We start from the raw sequence: 18,108 nt of genomic DNA, 5'->3' as shown, positions 1-18,108 counted from the left end.
ATTCAGAGCATGTGGCCCTCGGGCATCAGACGAAGAGTCACATCTTAGCTTTGCGTTCACTTCAAAAAAAATACTTTGACACTAAATACTTTGCCACACAGCAGGGGAACACAACGTCTATAATCATTTTCTGAGGGATCGTTTTTCAAGATGACTAAGAATGCGTTCATAATTACAGCAATGACCTGGAGTCCAAATAAATTCTGAAATGCCACCAAGCTTTTCCTTGAATCTTGGCTCACTTGTCCAAAGTCTGCATCTGTTTTCGTGAGATCCAGCCTTACACAACCTCATTCATCCAACCTCATTTTCAGCCTTCGCCCCATCCGCTTCCCACCGTTAGATTTAACCAAATCACTGTTTACACATCGCAGTGTTTCATTTCGTTAACGAAAACTAGGACCAGACATGTTCAACAACCACCTTATCGTCCATAACGTCATTAAACACCAACTGAGACCAGCGAGATGAGACTAAAATGTAGTTTTAAAAAGAATAAACTTTACCAAAATCGAACTATTATAGTCTGTTTTCAATGCAGCAGTTTGGTGTCCTGTGCTGTGTGCACCATATCAGGACGACACCAGCAGCACACAATGAGCAGTCAGGGGGCTGTGGGGGTGTATCGACCGTTTTCATTGACTGAAACTCCACTAAAATAGTTACGCTTTTATATGAGATAAGACTAAAATGTCCAGGCTTTTAGGCTAAAAATGCATGGCAGTCAATGGGAAAATCTATACATTTTTCTTATTTTGCGGAAAGACTTTGGGACTGGAAGATACTGTAAATCTTTTTACAGTATCTTCTCAGTGCTCAGGGTGGTGGGATATTACTTTTAATGTCAACATTACAACGATACATGGATTACAATGCATGCTGATCATTTTGTCCATCAACCTATATATAACTTATACAGTTTGCGTCAGCAGTGCTACGGGCGTTGTGGTGAACAGGGAGCCGAGCCGTAAGGCGAGACTCTCGTGTTACCAGCCCATCTACATTCCGACCCTCACCGATGGTCATGAGCTTCGGGGGGTAGTGACCGAAAGAACGAGATTGCGGATGCAAGCGGCCGAAATGAGCTTCCGTGTGGGGCGGCCGGGCTCAGCCTTAGAGATAGGGAGAGGAGCTCAGAGGACCGGTAAGAGGCCTCGGGGTGGACCCGGAACACGGCAGAGAGATTATCTCGTCTGGCCTGGGAACACCGCGGGGTTCCCTAGGAGGAGATGGAAAGTGTTGCTGGAAGAGGGGCGTCTGGAACACCCTCCTTACTAGTCTTACCTCATTCTCTTCAGATATTTTCCAACAGTACAGTCACAATGTTCCCTTAATATTGGTTGTCTGGAGCCAGAGTACTGCTGCTGCTGCTTAGTCCCAATACACAGTTAATTGCATTCACCTGGCTGGCATCACAGGTGTTCAACATCCCCTGATTAAGACAGCTGGGTTTTCAAGCCCGATTATTTTCATCTCATTAACAGGAATTATTCATCGGGCGCGTTAATATGGATTTTGGAGAATCATATAATGCAATCATAAAAAGGTTTGTTCAAGTGTTTTTAGTAGTTTGATAGTCAGAATGAAAGAGGAACGAGAGGCGACGCGTGTTACAGTCTTTCTCCCGATTCAAACCATCAGTATGTGCCAACACGCACCACTGGCTCAAACCTAGACAAAGGCCAGGTTTTCCTCTAGGAGGAAGAATGGGGACCTCTTGAACACCATGAGGAGCATATGATTACCTTGTGCTCTGTGTGGGAAGCCAGTAATCCAGCCTTTGTGTGGAGTTTAGATGAGTCCCGCTGTTGAGTAAACTCTCACCTGTGCTTCCCCGAGGCAATGATTCAAAACCGCTCTGGACTTTGTCTATTAGTAGACCAGACATCTTGTGACGTGACCGTCATCAATTATTGGACTCAATCAATGAGGAAAAACGTGAAGTTGTCCCAAGAGATTAGTCTGAAACGGCTCTCATGTAATCGGTATTTTAACTCGTATTTTGCATGACAGGAAATACCTGAAGCCGCAGGACTGCTAGTGTTTTGAAGTCGACAGGGTGACACATTTTTTTGGAGTGAATGTGTCGTATCTTGCATGCGACAGGTCTGTTGAAGTGATGATGAAGGATGCTCCGTGGACACTGTTCTTGCTGGTATAATAAAGTTTATTACAAACAAGCAACACATGCCATTACGGACGTCTAGCTCGTCCGGAGGTCTCAAGTCGAATCCGCAAGTCCTGCCTTTCGGGCTCTCGCTTCATCTTTATATAGGGCACATGTCATGCAACATACAGGGTGGAACAATGAGAGGATGTATGTGGCCTCCTAATTCTACACATCCCCCCTTCTGCCCCCGGTTTCCTGTACATCTGGTTTTCATCTAAGATAACTGCATTTGGGGTCTTCTCTGTATTGTGCCAGGCCTGAAAATATACCACATATTCCCCCCTTCGAGACTTACACAAAGTCTCGAAAAAATAACAGAAGAGACATACAAGTGTATGATCATGACAAGATTAACAACCCGTCCTTTTTAACATTAAAGCAACGGTACGGAGTATATAAAAAGTGAGAGTGAAAAACCTGTTAGGCAGCTAATTTTTCTTGAAATATCCATTAAACAATGTAAACAGGAAAATTCTCTCACGGTCCCTCTGCCAAGGCAACCATAAGTAATACTCCAAAACACTGAAATGAGAAATTTAGCAATTTGTGTAAGGAAATGACTTAAGCAAATACATATGGAACACTCAGCAAATCAAAACAAAACAATGTCCAAAGTCAGGCTGGTCGACCCATCGCACCTTTCTATGGACCTTTTCCTGCCTACCCCACTGTCCCTAAACATCGAGAAAAAGAAAAACATCCGAGGTCCCATTATATTTAGAAACCATCATTTCCCAAGCATTTAACATACACAGATGAAAATTCATTTTTAATAATACTAATGTAACATTTCAGTGAAGACATGAGACTGTATAACGCTGCAGTTTTCTCAGCAGCCGTGACTCAGGTGTAGTATCGAAGATGTCTTGAATCTGGATGTTGTATCGCCAGTCCACGTTCAGAGTCCTTCAGATTTTCATGTTTTCATGTTTGAAGTGTCTGAATCCATTCAGCCCATCGGAGTCCCTGACAATCCACCACCCTCACAGTGGTCTTCCCCCAATATGTTCTAGAATGAAAGAAAAGAAGGCCAGTATCTTTTGCATACAGAACAGATACACATTAAAACATCAAACACCGAATAATAACACTTCTATAAGTAAAATGTGAGATTATAACTCATAATGTCCATTAATCATATTGTTCATTTGTTTCCATACCCCCCCCTTCGAGACTAAATAAAGTCTCGAAAGAGCAAAACAAAATCAACACTACAAACTACGCAAGCCATAACATAGGTAAATAATAGGATTATAATCATGAGATATTCAAAATGGATATTCCTCCACCACTTCGATCTTTATTGCGTCATCCTCATCCATGTCCGTGTCAGCTTCGTGTAATAATGGCATCAGAGTTTGATCGCCGGGTAGCACAACTCCAACCCATCTAATTATCATTGCCTTTGCAAAGGTCAACAACAGCGTACAAAAACAAAACATCACACACAACGACAGAACTAGCGCTACCACAATCTGAACTAACACTGCTCCTAGTGGCCCCAATTTATCCTGCAACCAAGCATTTGCAGACCATCCTGCGTCTTCTGACGGACCAAACGCATCTCTTATGAGCTTTAATGCCTCTATGACACTAGTCATATTATCAGAACTATCAGGAATCAACGTATAGCAAGCCTCCCCTGTTAAGTTCAAAGTCATACAAAGGCCCCCTTGTTTGGCCAAAATATAGTCAAGAGCCATGTCATGCTTTAGCAACGTCAGTCTGTGGCTTCTCTGAGTGTTTGACAAAAATTCGAAACCTCTTATGGTTTCGTTCGCAAAGCCCTGCAAGGTGTATGTAATGTTGTCGATGTGATCTGCCAAGAATGTCACCCCATACCATGGAAATAATCCTATACCCCACTTTTCTCCTATACTTATTCTCCAATGGTAAGATTCCAAATTGTGAAACTGTGCCAACGTACGTTTCATTCTACTATGTGAAGCGACATCAGATTGGCCCCCGTCTGGCCCTACTCCCTTCTGGATAGTAAGAACCTCATATGGAAGTTTCAACAGTGCCATATAACAGCATCCTGTCCACCCATATGGTAGAAATATGTATGCCTTATCACCACAGACCCACCAAATATCCTTAAAATTCCCTATAGTCACATTTCCCGGCAATATCTGGTTATATACCCTTAAAATTGTCTTCTTTTTGTTTTTTGGTATCTGAAAAGATGCTTCATACGAATCATTCCTATTCCCATATTCCATTGTACCCAAGTCCATCATATATTTATCACAATCTGATAACCCCATAAACGTTCCCGGCCCATTATGAGTTGTATTTGAACAAAAACAGCTGTTAGCTCCCACTGATGTCACCTCCATTATATCAGGGACCGCTGTTCTGATATCTTCATGCTGATCAAGTAAATTTACATATGATAATTCCGTCAACCAAGAACAAGTAAATCTAGGTCTAAACAGATGCACTGACCAAGACATCAGTGTATCTCTTGCTGACTGCTGGTGATACAACAGCCATGATAATGCATAACTTTGACACATAGTGGTAAGTGGTTCTGGTATCGTCTCTAAAATTGAAGGCCATGAATTCGGCGATAGGACTTTCACCAGACATGGACCATCCGTTTTCACAACCGATCTTACAGAGTGGGTTATTTGCTGGAACCATAAGTTCCTACCTGCCCACGGGTCTGCAATTTGTAACACCGAAGGATCAAACCCAAATGCCTTCCATTTAGTGTCTCTCTTTTGTACTGTATGGTATTGATCCATCATGTACTCTGGTGCCTGATCAGAGTCACCAAAGTTATTATCTACGTTTGAAATAGTCCTCTGAGCTGTCATGGATGACTCTCCATGCTTCTCTTCCATCCTTTGGTCTCTACCTTCAACCATGTCATTACTGTTGTTCACGCTAGACTCAATTTTTGATATTAGCTTCTGGGTTGCATTAATCATAACCTTAACTGTTCTAGATGTCATATTAGATGTCCGCGTTATGTTTTCAAATGTCTTAGGTGCCACAGATGTCGTTACTGTTGTAGCATTCATCCCCTTTGTAGTCCTAGCTAGAGTAGTAGTCTGAGTAGTTGTATGAATAGTCTTAGTTGTTTCTGGAACTAACGTAACAAGTTTCCTCTGTGTACTAATCACCCTTGGAATGGTTACTGTAGTAACCTGTTTCTGAACCCCTTTAGTACTTCTTTAGTACTTCTTTAGTAGAAATTTCTTGACCTGTTGCACTCGCGAGCAAAATGGCCGTGTTGTCCACAAGTATAACATTCGTTTGATTGCTGTTGAAAGTTTGGATTAAACCTTCCTCCTCGTCCGAAGTTTCGTTGATCTCTTCCTCTCCAGGGTTGCGCTTGATCAAAAGCTGGCGGTGGGTAAGAGACAAATGGACTCACCGGCGGTGGCTGGAACGATTGGAGCTGAACCTGGTTCGGCTGAGGCTGTGGTACTCGTTGATCTAGTGGAGCCTGATTCTGCATAACCAGAGCCTGCTTCTTCTCCATCTTCCTGTTATCCGTCAGTTGTATTTGATTAAGTTTCCTGAGGGTCTCTTGGTCCTGGTCTTTCTGATCATGTTCCTTTTTCCTATACAGCTCCACTTGGTGGGCTATATGATCCGTATAGACACCCTTTGTCATGCTTCCAAGACCAACCACCTCTGCCAACTTGCTTCTCACTGGCAGGGGCAACCCCTTCTGTATTCTGGCTCGCAAAATTGACCGCTCCATTTGATTCAAATCCGGGTCATTTCCTGTGACATTTCTCCACACTTGATGAACTCTCGACACATAGGCCCTCGGGTTTTCTTCTTGTCCCAGTGGTTCAATAAGAATATTGTCAGGATGTACATTTGTCGGAAATGTGTCTTTCAGCGCCCTGCACACTTGACCTCTATTTGCAGCAAACAGCTCTGAATCATTCACCGCAGTTCCCACATATCGATTAAGTCCAGCTTTCTGTAGAATCTCTCCCATAGCGTGAATTCCAACGAGGTTGGCCAAGAGTCTCTTGATATCTCCCATGGCTGGTTGCTCTCCCACCAGGATCTCTTCCAACTTCGAAATCCAAGGATGTGCTCCATCTTGAAGAGTAGGTAACTTTTCCAGTATGTTTGACATATCTGCACTCTGCCAAGGCTTATACTCCAAATTCTGTCCTCGAATGACCACGGGAGTCATCCTGCTGGGATTCGACTGTTTTCTAGAGTGCACTCTATCTTTCTTGGCAGATTGGTGGAAGTTTGCATTCTCTACCTCTTCCTTCCGAAGCCGCAATTCTTCCAGCTGGTATTCTAGTTCTCTTCGTTCTTCTGGCCTATCAGTTTTTTGTCGTTCACGGCGGCATCGGTCTATGCTTATTTCGACCTTTCTTAAAGTCTTCCGGGCTTCCTCTTCATGGCTCTCTTCATCCTCACTGTCATCAGAGCTAACATTTCCTTTCCTTTCCGCTCTGGCCAGCATCCGCCTGACTTCAGGGTCATATCCTCCCCTGCTCCTGTCCTGGTCGCTTTGGTCACTCTCGTATCCATAGCTCCGCCCTTGCTTCCCTTCTTCAAACTTTGTTTTCTTCTTACTTTTGGATCTTGGATGCATCGTTATAGTTGTCTCCGCTCGTCCTGTTTCTATTATTATGTCCTCCTCGTTTCTGATATGGTAGTCACCCTCCTGACTGATCACTGGGATCTGAGGATAGATTTTCTTGGACTTTGTCCCTACCTCATAAGGTGGCGGTCCCTTCACTGGGTTCATATGTGAGAACAATGAATTGGTGGCTTTCATCAGTTTTTCTGTTTGTTCTGTATTTTGTTTTATTTCTTCTGCATCTTTATCCCTCTTATCGTTTGCAGCTTTGATCAGTTTCTGTCCCTCATTTTCAAACAACTGGAGAATGCCAAGCTCCACTTGCCTCTTCTCCTTGCGTTTTCTCCCCTTTTTTCCCTTCTTTTGCTCTGCCTTGTATGTGGATACAAGTACCAGCATTATTTTAATTACATCTGGGTTAAGAGTCCCCTCCACTGGCCATGGTTGGTCAATTTCAGGCCAGCGTTTATGCCATTTTTCCGATATTTTTGCAATGTCTGCAATGCCTCTAATTAGAGGATTATTCTTCTGTACCACTTCAACAGGAGTGATTACCTTTGGATTTTTAGTATTCTTTTTTCCCATTATGATGACTTCCTCTTATTTTCCGTTATTTGTACTTTAAGAATTAATTGCTACAATTAAAACTACTCAAGGCTATTTAGATTACTTCCCCCTTTCAATTAACCAATTATCAAATTAACAAATTAACCAATTACCAATTGCAAATTAACCAATTACCAATTAACCAACTATCCAACTAACCGATTTAGCAATTATCAATTAACCAATTACCAATTAACAAATTAACCAATTAACCAATTAACCAATAACCAATTAACAAATTAATCACTTAACAAATTAACAAACCAATCTGTCAATCATCAACAAATCAATCAATCAATCAATCAATATTCAGTCAATCAATCAATCAATCAATCAATTATTCAGCTCAAATCATCAGACAGTCACCATATTGATGTACACCACAGCACAGATCAAAACAAACCACGCCCAATAACAAAAATGGACATCTGCAATTATCAGCAGAGGTTAGACCAAACAACCATATGCCATTAATTAATTAAATGCATTAACTGGTCAATCAGTTGCCAAGTTTTCTATTTATTTATTTATTTCTCCTATCTGCCTAGAGCATGTATTCTTTCATGTGTATAGGATCAGGTCAGTATCCTCTTAGGCTTATAAATGAAAGCAGGTTTATATGTGTACCCTCAATATTACCTACGACTGAGAACACATACAAATATGGAAAATGCATAAAGAGTCTGCAGATAAAATTTGTACCGGCCTTTAGATTGAAACGGAAGCCTCCCCTTTGACGTCAGCCAGCCACACTCCGTGATGTGCCGGTCCACTGCCTTGCCTCCCCTTGTCAATTCTCATTCACCGTAAATGACATAACAGACAAGAAACAGGCAATGATTTAGTCTCTTATGACCCCTTCGGTCCCGTTAACAGCATACATGAATATTATTGCTAATCTGAACCCCTTTATCTAAACATTTTAGCATTTAGTGAACTCCCACTGAACCTAAACAGTTCAAATGGCAAAGAAATTCTCTGTACCCCCCAAGAGCGTTTTATCATCACCTTTCGACCTCCATCTGGAGGGAGTTTTGAGACGAGGGAGGGGGGAGGGGGTGTCAAATTCTACCTTTCTTAAACGAAGTTCATTGTGCATTTAACAACTCATTTGTTATTTTACGTCCCTTTTAAGAAGAGCTCATGTTTTATTTACTGACTCGTTCAATTCATTAGTCTTCTCAAACGAAGCTCATTGTTTTATCAACTATATCATTCAATTCAATTCATTACGTCTCCTTAAACGAAGCTCATTGTTTCATCAAATATATCGGGCCACATGTCTGTCCTTTCAAATTATTAAATGTCCCGTTCTAAAATCACCACCTATGTACGTTTATTCAATCATAATATGTTTTTTCTTTCTTTCAACGCATCCATTCTCATCCTATGCATTTTTATGGCCCACATCTGGAACACATCAGCAGCTAAGATTCACACACACACATTGTCAGCCGTCTACGCACACCCATTCTCCTCTCTGTCTGCTCAATCCCAAAGTAAACAGACGCACACACATTTATTTTTTCAGCACTTCGACGCACACCCATTCTCCCCTTTGCTCAATCCCAAAGTAAACACACGCACACACCTTTATTTTTTCAGCACTTCATTCACACAGCATGCTTTTTGCCGCTATATTTCCTTTTTTCCTTTTAATAAAATTTATGCTACCTCTGAGGTGTAAATATTCGATGAGAGGCTGCATCAGACACCGTTCGTCAACCAATGTCAGAGTGGTAACAGTCAATCGAATTTGTGAATTTACACTCTCCAGTTCTTAAACTGACCATAAGATGTTATTTCAGGTTTTATTTCGGCCCGTACTATATGCACCTACACTTGAGGGCTCTACCTATCTGATTTGCGGCTCAATCATATGATCATTTCCTTTATTTCCTTATCACTCTTTCCTTTAACCTTTTACATTTATTTATTCAAATTACCTGGATCCAGGTTTCTCCCCTTTTTGTTTTTCTAACTTAATTCCGGACTATGTCAGAGCCATCGTTACGCGGTGACTAATATGCATATGTCTTACCGTTAAGAAGTTGAGGGCCCCTCTTCATTAATCTTGCACGATACTATTTAGCACACCTTATTCGTTACCATGAAGCTATTCTAAACTATTCCTTTTCCTTTTTCCTTTTTCATCTTCCCCCTTTTTTTTTTTTTTTTTTTTTTTCATTAAATTTAGCACGGAGCCTCACTTTAAACATCAAATCAACAGGACATGTCCATAACAAGAAGGTTCTTAATTTACGGTGTGTCCAAGCAACTTCACCCAACAATTCCACATAACAGCCCCAATTAATGACCAGCATTCAATCGAGAGAGCTCACCGTATGTGAAGTCGTCGGAAAGCCGCCAGGTCACTGCCGTTCTGTTCGTGACGCCATCTATGTCGTATCTTGCATGCGACAGGTCTGTTGAAGTGATGATGAAGGATGCTCCGTGGACACTGTTCTTGCTGGTATAATAAAGTTTATTACAAACAAGCAACACATGCCATTACGGACGTCTAGCTCGTCCGGAGGTCTCAAGTCGAATCCGCAAGTCCTGCCTTTCAGGCTCTCGCTTCATCTTTATATAGGGCACATGTCATGCAACATACAGGGTGGAACAATGAGAGGATGTATGTGGCCTCCTAATTCTACACATCCCCCCTTCTGCCCCCGGTTTCCTGTACATCTGGTTTTCATCTAAGATAACTGCATTTGGGGTCTTCTCTGTATTGTGCCAGGCCTGAAAATATACCACAAATGCATTAGGATCACAGCAGTCGCGTGTCCCAGCCTTCAGGCCTGCACAAATATGACCTCGTTTTCAAATTTGGCCTCTTTTGATATTTCTGAACCAGGAACCCTTTGTATATACACGGACAAAGCAGTATAGGTATATGACAATTAAGATGTATTAATATGGGGAAATAGTATATCTTGACTTTCATTCAGATGGTCATATTCAAGACTGTGTGTTCATATCTAGCAGGTTGTAAGAACACACACATGGTTAACCTCTCTCTCTCTCTCTGGTTTTCATTTACAACCACTATGTTGTGGCAACATTGGACACAGGAAAGAAATGGCTTGTATTCTTTCCATCGCTCAGCAGAGGGAAGGTAGACAGAAGAGGAGGAGAGAGTTATTACTGTCAACAGTTCCAATGTTTGCTGACAGAGAGAGAGAGAGAGAGAGAGAGAGAGAGAGAGAGAGAGAGAGAGAGAGAGAGAGAGAGAGAGAAGATGCTTCAAGCAAGACATTGTGGGGGAAAAACTGTTTTGATCATAAAACCAGTCCCTTTTTTTTTTATCTCTGTCAGGGTCATTCGTCGAGCTTGTTATTGTTATTCTCGCTCTTCTGTCACGCTGGTAGGAGAAAGAGATGAGCTGAAGACTAAAGAAACAACCTAATGTGAAGCATTCCACCACTAACATAACACACGTCTTTTTTAGGATCCACGGTTGGAGATTAGCAAACAGCCAAATGCTGGTGAAATATGCAAGTGGCCAGCCCCCCCAAAACAACAACAACAACAGTAATCTATTGAGTGGCTGGTTGGTTTTGTGATCCGCATTACCATGGGGCAATTTCCCCTCTGAATACAAATATGTCAGCTGACATTCTCTTTCAGTCTGACTTCAGACGGAGAACAACACGGCCGCAGTGTACCCAGAAGTCCTAGCAACGAAGAGTTGGGGTCCGTTTTCTTATCTCTTATTATTGTTTGCAACTTTTCAATGCTGGTGTTGATACGAGAGTTTCAGTACTGATATGAAAAATTACAAAATAAATGTTTTCAATGGGGGCCACCAGTGGGGGCCACCTCTTTTAAGAATATAAATGTTATATAGATGTTGTTCTTCTTTTTTATCAAAATTTTCAAAAGTTAGAATACTGTGTAAACATGAGCAGCTGTGCAAAACAATTGCCTGGAAAAAAAATACAATCAAATACTGGCAAATTTCTCATTTAAATATATTTAATTAATAAATGAGTGCACAACACCATCTAGCTCACCTAGCATTTGATGCTAATGCAAGCTATAGCCGCTACCAAAACAGTGCTGCGCTTTCTGCCCTTCTCCTCCAGATAATAGGAAAACACACTGAAGCAAACACACAGATTAAATTACAGCACCTGTATATATATATATATATATATATATATATATATAGACCCAAGAAGCAATAACAGCAAGGTATCAGCCCCATTGTGCAGATCAATACAAATGTATATGCATTATTTCGCAATAGTAATTTGAGACTCTACAAACAAACCTTCCTAAAATTGCAAAAACAATACTCTAAGCATGAAATATGAGAAGTAACAACCGGCGTGCCGGCCCGATCAATGACATAATGGAATATTTGGACTCGAGGCCGCTCACAGCAGAGTCCCCCCGGTAAGTGCATCAGGGACTCATTTATTCTTCTGCGACTGTTCCGAGTGAGGGTGAGGAATAGTTTGCGCGCACGGCCATTCATGTGTGGGGGCCCCCGCGGCATGTGTGAACACACTCTCATGCATGTGTGTGCCTTTGTGCGGGGCAGCGGGCGGGATCGAGTCGGCGGCGCATCGATCGTAGCCGATACCTCGGGGGGCTCTCCCATCGATCGGCAGAAATGTCTGCAGCTCACCGTCTGAGCCCGAGCTCCGACTTCATATCCCCCGCAGCATCGGAGCATTATCGGAATTAGCCGGAGATGCAGGCTAAGAGCCGAGGATCTGTCAATATTACTGCAAGGGGTTATGTCACCACCGGCTACACGGCAATCACAGAGCGACTTCGAATGAGAGCGTGTGCTCCAAAGTCTCTCTCAACCAGCCATTCAGTGTCTTAAAGAGGCTTAATAAGCATGCATATCAAATTAAAAGATGATGTCACTTGTTGGCAAATTGCCTGTTTTAGTTATTTCCCTGAAACAGGTGTCAACATCTTCAAACCAGAATGCACTCAAGGAGTTTCCAGAATGCTGATCTGCATTGGAAAGAAGCCAATATCCTCATCGCAGATTGTTGCACGCCTTTCCACAAGATGCACTCAGACTCAACACATGCACCTGTTGCCCTGTTGACAGTGGCCATCACCACATATTTAAAAATCCAGAATTGTCTGACCAATTCATCCATATTGCTTTCACTTCAGCCATTGTCTCCTCTGTGAGATTTCTCACTCTAACACCCCCCCCTCCCCACTACACACACACACACACACACACACACACACACACACACACACACAGTGGGAAACTTTAAAAACAAAGTAGTAACCATGGTGATATGGTACACTGCCCTTTGTATCCACTTGAAACATGCAGAAACACACAACGTATATGTTATACGCCCACACACACACACACCTGGCCGTTACCATGGCATTCCCGCTCTACCTCAGGTGGGAGGTGGGAGGATAGCCACCAATACCCCCCCCCCCCCCCTCTCTCTCCCGGGGGGGGGGGGCTGGGTGACTCAGACATTAGCTAACTCTGCCTATGCCTAACATGTTCATTTATTCTGCTGGAAGATGACATTGTCTCTGTGTTATAAGGAGATGCTGATAAAACCTCATGTGAGGGACTCAGGAAATGGTGTCTGTCCTCTCCTCCTAGACTAGTGGTGTAACCTCACCTGAGGGTTGGGTTTTGAATAGTGCCAGCATCAAGGCAATCAGTGTCATTCTCAGTGCCAAAATATACTATCGTGTAGTTAACTAACGCCAAAATTAGAACACTGACATTTGATTTATGGCCTTAATTGTAAAGCACTCTAATTAAACCATGTTAATGGAAATCAAAGGGATAGATGGATTCATGGAGCGTGTTTAAAGTCAATTCCAATTAATGATATTCCAGAAATGAGCGTGTGTTGTGCACCCAGGTAACTCACCTGGTCGGGCAGATACCCCATGTTCCAAAAAAAAAAAAAGGATTGTGTTGACGGCAACACATTGCCAAAATGTCTCAACTCTTGAAATATCATTCTGAGAGATCATGTTTGATTGGAAAAAAAGAAATAAGCAACAACAAACAAAACCACAGCAACACACTGACGGCAGGGGAGCACCTTGTCAACATGCAAAGGCGTCTCAACACATTTTTCCTAGATTCAGGAAAAGTTTTACCATAATATTTCTGTTTAACATTTGCATAACTGCAGGGGAGACATATCTGCATATCATCAGATATACAGGCACAATGCACGGTGTCATCAGTCAGTTCATTTATCAACACAGAGGAACTCCCATATACACTGCAACCTATTTTACACGGACAGCTTCAGGGGTGTGACGCTATAAATGTCAACTCTTCTTTTTTAACAGCTTCTTCTTTTTTTTTTCTCCATCATAAGCATTCAAATGTGTATTAAACAACCTCTCTATGGCAAGATGATAATAAAAAACACAACAGCTGATGTGACCTCTTTCATTTGATGGAGGTGACTCGTTTAATTGGATTCCCTTACTGGGGGGGCTCCTCTCACAAAACGTGGCTGTAAAAGCAAACACAGCCTGTAGCCTATACCGTGGGTCAGCAGCCAGGCACAAAATAACACACACACACACACACACACACACACACACACACACACACACACACACACACACACACACACACACTCTCTCTCTGCATGTCTCACCCCGCTTGTATTCAGAGAGGAAAATGAATGACAGAGTATAAGACCTCACTCTAAAAGAGGGTTAAGCACACACCAGCCTCGTCCTCCTGCTTTCTCTGTCACTCGCGTGTCCACACACACACACACACACACACACACCATATAACCAGCATGCAATGATTGTAACAACCCTTTACGTGCTTTTCTGTGCGCCAAAATGATTGACAGGTCACCAACCAGCGACGACAAGACCGTCGGAAACGCAGACACAGTATGAAACAGTATGCCTGAATAATTAGTAATAACTCATTAGCATCCTCGTGCACTTTACAGACACACTGGCGGGAAGCCAACAGTGCCCTTTTTAATTAAATCAGTTTATACCTTATCCTACTGTTCCTACTGTACCACTACATCGTCTCACAGCGTGACCGTGTACCCGACAGTGTTTGTAATAGTCATACAACACAATTGTTCCTATAGCGTCACTGTAAACATGCACGCGGTATAGTAACGTTGAACTATGCGTCGCTGGCACTTAAAAGTGACTTTGAGCGGAGCTTGTCGGGTTTAAACGTTACAGAATTCCCCGTAGTATTCACATATTACATACACCCTTGCTACGTGTTGTATGATATATGTTATCAATACGAACTGGTTCGTTTTAACTGCGTTGAAGTGGACAAAGTGGCACCACACTTCTGTTTAATTACGCTAGCGCTACTACGAGTCGGTAAAGTACAGTAATACTGCGACAATGTAACGTTGACTCGACATAAATAGCGTTTCAAAAAAGTGTCATTTTCCACGCTGTTTACGTCGTCGTAGTCGATATAAGAGACGCTAAACGGGAACTAAACACAAACTTGGACGGAGTTGAGGTGACTTCCAGCTGCGTCCGCAGCTCGGTGTTTTTCCGTAACCCGTGACAAGAGTAGGAAACCAAGTTAAGACGCATTCCCTTACCTGCAGGACACCGTGATTTCAACTTTGGTCGCAGGAATAGACGCGTTGAGTGGGTCGAAGTCGCCTATCGACGCCATGTTCGGGAAACTGTTGTTCATCCTGTCAAAATAAAAATGTTTTCCTTTTCCTCTTCTTTTGTGGTCCAGCCCCCTTTTTTTTATGAGCGGCGAAGGAGGATAACGAGGAACTGAGTGTGTGTGCGCCTCCTCGGCGAGAAGTGGAGCAAAGGTGCCAGCAAGAGGGAGCGAGAGGGAGCGAGGGAGAGAGGCTGGGAGATGTGATGTCACATTTCTCCTTCTCTCTCTCTCTCTCTCTCCTCCTCTGTGTGTGTGAATGCGAGTTTCTCTCCTTCTCCCTTCTCTCTGCCATCTCCTTCCCCTCTTTCTGCCCTTCTCCCACTCTTTTCAATTCAGTTCAGTTGACTTCAGCTCAGCTCATTTAAAATGCAGTGCTTCAGATTTACTGGCATGGAAGTGATGACAATGATACAATCATCAAGAAAAAAATGGAAAGAAATCCGTCGTGAAAAGTCTTTCCTGTGTGTGTTCCCCTGCCCTCAATACTCTCATTCACGTCAGTTCAATTCAGTTTGATTCAGTTCAGTTCAATGTGGGTTGTTGGCACGAAGCACTCCTCGCTCCTTCTTTCACGGCCGGATCTGCCTATTAGGGCCCCTGATGATGTCATCAGGTGTAGCAGCAGGTGCGAAGTTTGAAAGATGTTCTTGTTACCTGGCAGGAGTGGGTCATATGGAATCATGGGATATGTAGGATCTAGTGTTTTACGTCCTTAACCTATTGCGACTAATAGTATGGATATTTTTATGCCTCTACTGTTTACATTTTGACAATTTTTGTGTTGATCTGACTCTTGTAAGTCCCTCAACTTCATGGAAGTGTGACACCAAATCACTGAAGTGTGTCGCTCTGAGTTGTTCAGCAACAGAACACCTCCTTATTTCACTGAATGTGTCCTGTTTTAATACATAATGTTTTTTTAAAGTTATAAGAATAAAACTGGAGAATTTCCTGTTAGAACACAAGTAGCCTATCTACAGGCCATCAGTGTGTCTGTGTGTGTGTTTGGGTGTGTGTACGCATTTTGTTTTGATCATAGAGTCATAGGATCTCAAAATGACGCATCTCAGTATTACTCAGTGTGTTTGCCGGCTAACCAGCACGTCTCTAAATATAGCCGTCTTACACACACACACACACCACGTCCACATGGGTGGGTGGGGGGCAATAATGAACGGTCGCACACTGAGACACGCACACATGCACATACAGAGTGTAACAGACAGAAAGACAGACGGCCTTTGTGTGAGCAAACTTCCCGTTGTTGCCTCCTGACTGCAGCATCCCACAGAGCAACACCGGCTCAGCCTCTTTCCGCAGAGCCTCCATGGTGAGCGGACACGTCTACAATTTGTGTACATGTCACACAAGTTTGTCAATCAACCAAAAACATGGCCTGTTTCATGCATCTCAAAAATAATTAGCAATAAATAAGCTAATTGTGAGAAATTCCTACAATTATATAGATTATCTGTTAAAAAAAACAAACCCATTTGAGCCATTTAGGTTTAGCACACTGCTTGCCTTGTAAAACTTTAGTGCTCCGACATCTCAACTAGAAGCACTGTGTGTGTGCAAACACAGTACACGCACACACACAAAGTTGATACTCCATGAATCATATTTCAGCTACCGAATCCCTGAACATGCATAAAACATGAAGCCATGTGCAACCAATAAATTGCTGCATAATTATTACACACAACCACAAGCCAGTGCTATCATGATCGCTTATCCTCAGTCACGGGTCTATATTCAAAGACCCAAACAGTGCATTCCCCACTTATGTTTTTGCATGTTCGCAGTGTTTACATGTTTTATGAACAATGTAGTATATTTCTTCTCTTTAATGTAGAAAGTACATTTCATTTGATAAAGAAATGGCGAGGTAAAAAGGGAAGAAGGGATATTTCATATTTGTCGGATGTTTTTAAACAAACAATTTCTAACTAAAACCAGACATAAAGTACAGTTGAAACTGAGGGGAATGTCATTCATTTTGCAGCTATTTTAGTTTCAAGAGCACAAGTGAACGTCTTCAAAAAAAAATGCCATGGCAACTCATCCGACAGTCAACATATTCATTGCAGTGTGGATCACAGTGATCAGATCGGCAATGCAAACCCTATACACGTGGCTTAAAAACCTCATCCATATTATTAACAGATGTTCCCTCGACCATACAGCTGCTGGTCTATCTTGCAAAACTGAACCAGATCTGACCGGGTACAGTAAATTGTACAGCAATGTACGGAAACCAGTGCAAAAACGTCCCTTTGTCTCTCTCCATGTCCTCACCACAGAACTACAATAGTCCTCATTTACTCTCCACTACCCAGGGTTCAACTGGAGAGCTCTCCTGCTTCAACGGTCCCCGCCACTTCCCACAATTGATGCTGACCTGCACTTACATGGAGGGAACTAAAGCAGATCACTCAATGTGGAGAGCTTCCTTTTGTGGGCTGCACGAGAGCAAACAGTTGACCCCCCCCCCCCCCCCCCCCCCCCCCCCCCTTCACTGTGGCTCTCACAATACCAGCTATATCTCTCACTGTCATCTCCCACCCGCTCGCAATCACACTCCTGCTTTGCTGTTCATCTCCCACGGTTTTCGCTCGTCCCCTCCACGCAAAAAGAAAAATCAAAACCTGCCTCGGTGAATGAAATTCCTTCAAAGGCGCTGCCCTCTAATTTAAAGGTGAAGCGCTTTCTACCGGGCATATTAAAAAACTGTGTTCCTCCCAATCTGTTGTGCTTGATAACCAGAGACCGAGGGGACGAGGTTGATTTCTGTAGCCGCATCAGGAGAGCAAGCCGCGGTATCACGGCTCATCAGTTCTGGTCGTAAAAACAGCAGCACTGGTATTTTTAGCTGTAGGATTCGTTCTGTGGACGCTCAGAGATAGGAGCTGGTGAATATTGACCCGTCCTCCTGAGCCTCATTGCCGCTCAGAATAAAAGTCTTTAAGCGCCACTTGGCTCACACGCACACACGCACGCGCGCACACACACACACACACACACACACACACACACACACACACACACACACACACACACATTATCTCATTCCTCTTTCCTTGTTTCTGTTCTATCTCAGCC

At 42.8% G+C, this 18,108-nt stretch overlaps 1 protein-coding gene across 1 annotated transcript in view; it reads right to left on the bottom strand.

Moving 5' to 3' along the window:
• LOC142970987 (copine-8) overlaps positions 1-15,078 on the bottom strand; it is an 83,634-nt gene extending 68,556 nt beyond the window's left edge. Inside the window, exon 1 of the mRNA XM_076111539.1 lies at positions 14,930-15,078. Within this exon, the coding sequence (XP_075967654.1) occupies positions 14,930-15,027 (98 nt within the window). The 5' untranslated portion in view covers positions 15,028-15,078. The remainder of the gene's footprint in view (positions 1-14,929) is intronic.
• Positions 15,079-18,108: the final 3,030 nt, after the last annotated feature.

Source organism: Anarhichas minor, unplaced genomic scaffold, assembly GCF_050575085.1.
Source record: "Anarhichas minor isolate MPS153535 unplaced genomic scaffold, ASM5057508v1 ptg000045l, whole genome shotgun sequence".
NCBI classification, from domain to species: Eukaryota; Metazoa; Chordata; class Actinopteri; order Perciformes; family Anarhichadidae; genus Anarhichas; species Anarhichas minor.
Note: the sequence above shows the minus strand (reverse complement) of the source record. Positions and strands in the feature narration are given on the sequence as shown.